A 6,188-nucleotide genomic window follows, 5' to 3' on the forward strand; every position below is an offset into this window, starting at 1 on the left:
CACATTGGAATCTCAGAGTTGAATCAGTGGTTGGAATCACACTGGAATCACATTGGAATCACATTGGAATCACACTGGAATCACATTGGAATCACATTGGAATCACATTGGAATCACATTGGAATCACATTGGAATCACACTTTGAATGTGTACAATTGACATTTTAGTCATTTAGCAGACGCTATTATCCAGAGCGACTTACAGTTAGTATATTCATATACAGATAGCTAGGTGGACAACCACATATCACAGTAGTTAGTATATTCAGATAGCTAGGTGAGACAACCACATATCACAGTAGTTAGTATATTCAGATAGCTAGGTGGACAACCACATATCCCAGTAGTTAGTATATTCAGATAGCTAGGTGAGACAACCACATATCACAGTAGTTAGTATATTCAGATAGCTAGGTGAGACAACCACATATCACAGTAGTTAGTATATTCAGATAGCTAGGTGGACAACCACATATCCCAGTAGTTAGTATATTCAGATAGCTAGGTGAGACAACCACATATCACAGTAGTTAGTATATTCAGATAGCTAGGTGGGACAACCACATATCACAGTAGTTAGTATATTCAGATAGCTAGGTGAGACAACCACATATTACAGTAGTTAGTATATTCAGATAGCTAGATGGGACAACCACATATCACAGTAGTTAGTATATTCAGATAGCTAGGTGGACAACCACATATCCCAGTAGTTAGTATATTCAGATAGCTAGGTGAGACAACCACATATCACAGGGTTAGTATATTCAGATAGCAGGTGAGACAACCACATATCACAGTAGTTAGTATATTCAGATAGCTAGGTGGACAAGCCATATCACAGTAGTTAGTATATTCAGATAGCTAGGTGAGACAAACATATAACAGTATATTCAGATAGCTAGGGAGACAACCAGAGATCCCAGAAGTAAAGGTGTGAAAACCAAGAGACCAGACGTGGTAGAACTGAGTTCTCAGGTTGGGGTGCCAACAGGTTTGAGCATGGTCTGAAGGTACAAGCAGGGAGTTCCTCAGCAACAGAGAGTCTTGTAGTGGAGTCGACTGGAAACCAGTGGAGGTGCAGACAGAATGGGGTAACATGAGAAAACTTGGGAAAGGTAAACAACTGGGAGCCCAGCAGAGAGGCATTGAAGACACAAGCAGGGAGAGCCAACAGAAGTTGCAGTGGTCTGAAGGCACAAGCAGGGAGCCAACAGAGAGTTGCAGTAGTCCAGGACTGGGAGCCCAGCCAACAGAGAGTTGCAGTGGTCTGAAGGCACAAGCAGGGAGCCAACAGAGAGTTGCAGTAGTCCAGAGCAGGGAGCCCAGCCAACAGAGAGTTGCAGTAGTCCAGACAGAGAGTTGAGCCCAGCCAACAGCCAACAGAGTTGCAGTGGTCTGAAGACACAACAGGGAGCCCAGCCAACAGAGAGTTGCAGTAGTCTGAAGGCACAAGCAGGGAGCCCAGCCAACAGAGAGTTGCAGTGGTCTGAAGGCACAAGCAGGGAGCCAACAGAGAGTTGCAGTGGTCTGAAGGCACAAGCAGGGAGCCAACAGAGAGTTGCAGTGGTCTGAAGGCACAAGCAGGGAGCCAACAGAGAGTTGTAGTGGTCTGAAGGCACAAGCAGGGAGCCAACAGAGAGTTGCAGTGGTCTGAAGGCACAAGCAGGGGAGCCAACAGAGAGTTGCAGTGGTCTGAAGGCCCACAAGCAGGCAGCCCAGCCAACAGAGAGTTGCAGTGGTCTGAAGACACAAGCAGGGAGCCAACAGAGAGTTGTAGTGGTCTGAAGACACAAGCAGGGAGCCCAGCCAACAGAGAGTTGCAGTAGTCTGAAGGCACAAGCAGGGGGAGCCAACAGAGAGTTGCAGTGGTCTGAAGGCACAAGAGGGGAGCCAACAGAGAGTTGCAGTGGTCTGAAGGCACAAGCAGGGAGCCAACAGAGAGTTGCAGTGGTCTGAAGGCACAAGAGGGAAGCCAACAGAGAGTTGCAGTGGTCTGAAGACACAAGCAGGGAGCCAACAGAGAGTTGCAGTGGTCTGAAGACACAAGCAGGGAGCCCAGCCAACAGAGAGTTGCAGTGGTCTGAAGACACAAGCGGGGAGCCAACAGAGAGTTGCAGTGGTCTGAAGGCACAAGCGGGGAGCCAACAGAGAGTTGCAGTGGTCTGAAGGCACAAGCAGGGAGCCCAGCCAACAGAGAGTTGCAGTGGTCTGAAGACACAAGCAGGGAGCCCAGCCAACAGAGAGTTGCAGTGGTCTGAAGGCACAAGCAGGGAGCCAACAGAGAGTTGCAGTGGTCTGAAGGCACAAGCAGGGAGCCCAGCCAACAGAGAGTTGCAGTGGTCTGAAGGCACAAGCAGGGAGCCAACAGAGAGTTGCAGTGGTCTGAAGGCACAAGCAGGGAGCCCAGCCAACAGAGAGTTGCAGTGGTCTGAAGACACAAGCAGGGAGCCCAGCCAACAGAGAGTTGCAGTGGTCTGAAGGCACAAGAGTTGCAGTGGGGAGGGGAGCCAACAGAGAGTTGCAGTGGTCTGAAGGCACAAGCAGGGAGCCCAGCCAACAGAGAGTTGTAGTGGTCTGAAGGCACAAGCAGGGAGCCCAGCCAACAGAGAGTTGCAGTGGTCTGAAGGCACAAGCAGGGAGCCCAGCCAACAGAGAGTTGCAGTGGTCTGAAGACACAAGCAGGGAGCCCAGCCAACAGAGAGTTGTAGTGGTCTAAAGGCACAAGAGGGGAGCCAACAGAGAGTTGTAGTGGTCTAAAGGCACAAGAGGGGAGCCAACAGAGAGTTGTAGTGGTCTAAAGGCACAAGCAGGGAGCCCAGCCAACAGAGAGTTGCAGTGGTCTGAAGGCACAAGCAGGGAGCCAACAGAGAGTTGCAGTGGTCTGAAGGCACAAGAGGGGAGCCAACAGAGAGTTGCAGTAGTCCAGACGGGAGATGATGAATTTTAGATTTTAACACATTCACTCATTTGTTTGTAAATAATGAACAAACTACCAAATGTTGTTGTCAAACTGTCAACAGAGCAGCAAACCAGCAAAAAGATATGTCAAATAACAGTCTAAAAATATCAGATTTGACCACTCAGACACAAGGCGCATGGCCAGGAATCAGATTTGTATACGAGTGAGTCCACAGAGTCAGTATACAGAGTGAGTCCACAGAGTGAGTCCACAGAGTCAGTATACAGAGTGAGTCCACAGAGTCAGTATACAGAGTGAGTCCACAGAGGGAGTCCACAGAGGGAGTCCACAGAGTGAGTCCACAGAGTGAGTCCACAGAGGAGGTCCACAGAGTTAGTCATGAAACTTATTATGTGACTTGTTTAAGCACATTTTTACTCCTGAACTTATGTTGCCATAGAAAAAGGGTGAAATACTTATTTGACTCAAAGCATTTCAGTAATTCATTTGTAATTAAACTGCACAAAAAAAAGTTTTAAAAAATATTCCACTTTGTCATTATGGGGTATTGTGATGTCATTATGGGGTATTGTGATGTCATTATGGGGTATTGTGATGTCATTATGGGGTATTGTGATGTCATTATTGGGTATTGTGATGTAATTATGGGCTATTGTGATGTCATTATGGGGTATTGTGATGTCATTTTGTTTATTGTGATGTCATTATGGGGTATTGTGTATAGGCCAAATGACCAAAACAAATCTACATTTAATCCATTTTCATTTCAGGCTGTAACACAACAACATGTGGAACATGTCAAGAGGTGTGAACACTTTCTGAAGGCACTGTATTATATTCAGTGAATTGTTGGTTGTTACCCGTGAACCTCGGCGGTGTTCTATATTCAGGTCTGGAGTGTGATGCTGCTTCTCTGTCTTCTCCTGGTCTCCCGTCTCCTTCTTCCCCTGGTCTCCCGTCTCCTTCTCCTTCTTCTCCTGGTCTCCCGTCTCCTTCTCCTTCTTCTCCTGGTCTCCCGTCTCCGTCTTCTCCTGGTCTCCCGGCTCCTTCTTCCCCTGGTCTCCCGTCTCCGTCTTCCCCTGGTCTCCCGTCTCCGTCTTCTCCTGGTCTCCCGTCTCCTTCTTCCCCTGGTCTCCTGGTCTCCCGTCTCCTTCTTCCCCTGGTCTCCCGTCTCCTTCTTCCCCTGGTCTCCCGTCTCCTTCTTCCCCTGGTCTCCCGTCTCCTTCTTCCCCTGGTCTCCCGTCTCCTTCTTCCCCTGGTCTCCCGTCTCCTTCTTCCCCTGGTCTCCCGTCTCCTTCTCCGTCTTCTCCTTGGTCTTCTTGGGACGATACTTTATCTCCAGGGTCCCGTCTTTGGCTAGATAACAACACAAGAATCAGTGGGTTTAATTCATTTAAATGATTGGATGTACATATCCCTTCAAGACTGCTTCATTGGCCGTTTCATTTTAGATCACAAAAGGAGTGCCATGGTTTTCGTGTTTGTCTCTTTTTCTCGACAGGTCTGCATTGTTTGATTATCATCATTACTAAAACAGAGGACAGACTTACCACGACATTTCTCACAGTACCACACCCGGATGACTTTAGCTGCCTTCTCTGATATGCCGATGCAGTCACCATGAAACCACTCGTTACAGCAGTCACAACCACTGCAGAGACAGAGGAAACACATATATGAGAGGCCTGTTCCATCGTCCATCTGTCGTTTGTCATCTTTGTTCGTTAGACAGACAGACAGACAGACAGACAGACAGACAGGCAGACAGACAGACAGACAGACAGACAGACAGACAGACAGACAGACAGACAGACAGACAGAAAGTTAGTTAGTTACATCATGAAGCAGTTGATGTCAGGTCTGCGACAGATACAGTAGACAGGTGCGTTTCCCCCCTCCATCGTAGGTCCTATAGGTCTGTCAGGGCCAGGGGCTGGGTCGAGGTCTGATACCTCACTGTGACTGTCCTGAGGGGTAGAGGAGCAGAAGCAACATTTGATACATCCGTGTGTGTGTGTGTGTGTGTGTGTGTGTGTGTGTGTGTGTGTGTGTGTGTGTACGTGTGTGTGTGTGTGTGTACATGTGTGTGTGTGTACATGTGTACGTGTGTGTGTACATGTGTGTGTGTGTGTGTGTGTGTGTATTTGCCCATGGTGATGATAGCCTAAATTAGCTCAAGTCTTATGTCAACAAAGATTAGAGGAAGAATCAATATTTAGTAAAGAAAAAACGATAATAGATTGACTAAGGAAATTTGAAAATTTGGCTTTAGGTATCCATATTAAAAAGTATCTTATTAAAATCTGTATTCATCTTGTTGCTCGGTGGTAACACTGGCAGCCCAATTTGGATCTTCCATTAAAATAATATTTTGACCAATCCAAATCAGCTCTTTGCCAATATTTCGACAAATGTTGGCAAATATTTACCTAGGCTGCTTGTGTAAACTTTGATTTGTTTTTGATTTGACTTTGAACGAATGAATTAATGAATGAATGTATATCAGAATTTTTAACATGAAACGACCATTGACTAGAAAAAACGAATATAAACCTGGTTTGCGATGCAGAATCACACATACACACACACATCACCGTATCAACCCGCTTTGTGAAGATGGACAATGCCCTATGACTAGATGCTGAAAATGATGAGATGCTCTTTCACTTACCATGATGACTGGAGATCGCGTTGGGCGAGACACTTACAGAAAAAACCGGGTAGAGTAGAGAAATAATGTCCAACCACTGCATGAGAAAATAAAACATTTGATTTCACATTTAGATATTTTGATTTAGCACGATTTTGGTTCAAAACATCTGCAGAAAATGGTTGCTTCCGGTTCCTCCTTCTTCGGTTATTATATCAAAGCGAGCCACAAGTAGCCTTTTGAGGTAGCGCACCACCTGCTGTTTGTTAGGAGATAATGCAAGTCCAATTTCTACAACTCTGATCTGAAAAGTATTGCGTTTAGGTGCTCAAAAATACGTATTTTACGTATTCTTTCAGGACGTTAAAAATACATATTTTTATTCATTGGGGATCGGGGATACAGCCAAATATCAACTTCACATACATTTTCAATGAGGTAATCGTTATATCACAACACATTTTTGAAACCTCTTAGTATTGGAAAGAGGAGCCAACTGGAGGTCGCAACAGAACATTTTATTATTGTTCCCTTCTGCCTCTACCAGCTATTTTAGCTTTTTACAAAAGGCTTAAAAAATGGCAGCAATTGATGTTGAAAAGCAACTCAGGCAAC

The 6,188-nt window shown here is 45.9% G+C and overlaps 1 protein-coding gene across 1 annotated transcript in view; it reads right to left on the bottom strand.

The window, feature by feature from the left end:
* The window catches only part of LOC115122253 (CXXC-type zinc finger protein 1-like), a 54,995-nt gene extending 49,230 nt beyond the window's left edge, over window positions 1–5,765 (bottom strand). The window contains exons 1-5 of the mRNA XM_065005121.1: window positions 5,595–5,765; window positions 4,760–4,890; window positions 4,474–4,574; window positions 4,187–4,279; window positions 3,784–4,046 (exon numbers count right to left, since the gene is read on the bottom strand). Coding sequence (XP_064861193.1) covers window positions 3,784–4,046; window positions 4,187–4,279; window positions 4,474–4,574; window positions 4,760–4,890; window positions 5,595–5,597 — 591 coding nt within the window. The 5' untranslated portion in view covers window positions 5,598–5,765. The remainder of the gene's footprint in view (window positions 1–3,783; window positions 4,047–4,186; window positions 4,280–4,473; window positions 4,575–4,759; window positions 4,891–5,594) is intronic.
* Between the last annotated feature and the right edge of the window lie 423 nt (window positions 5,766–6,188).

This window comes from Oncorhynchus nerka, linkage group LG20 (genome assembly GCF_034236695.1).
Source record: "Oncorhynchus nerka isolate Pitt River linkage group LG20, Oner_Uvic_2.0, whole genome shotgun sequence".
Classification (NCBI taxonomy): domain Eukaryota; kingdom Metazoa; phylum Chordata; class Actinopteri; order Salmoniformes; family Salmonidae; genus Oncorhynchus; species Oncorhynchus nerka.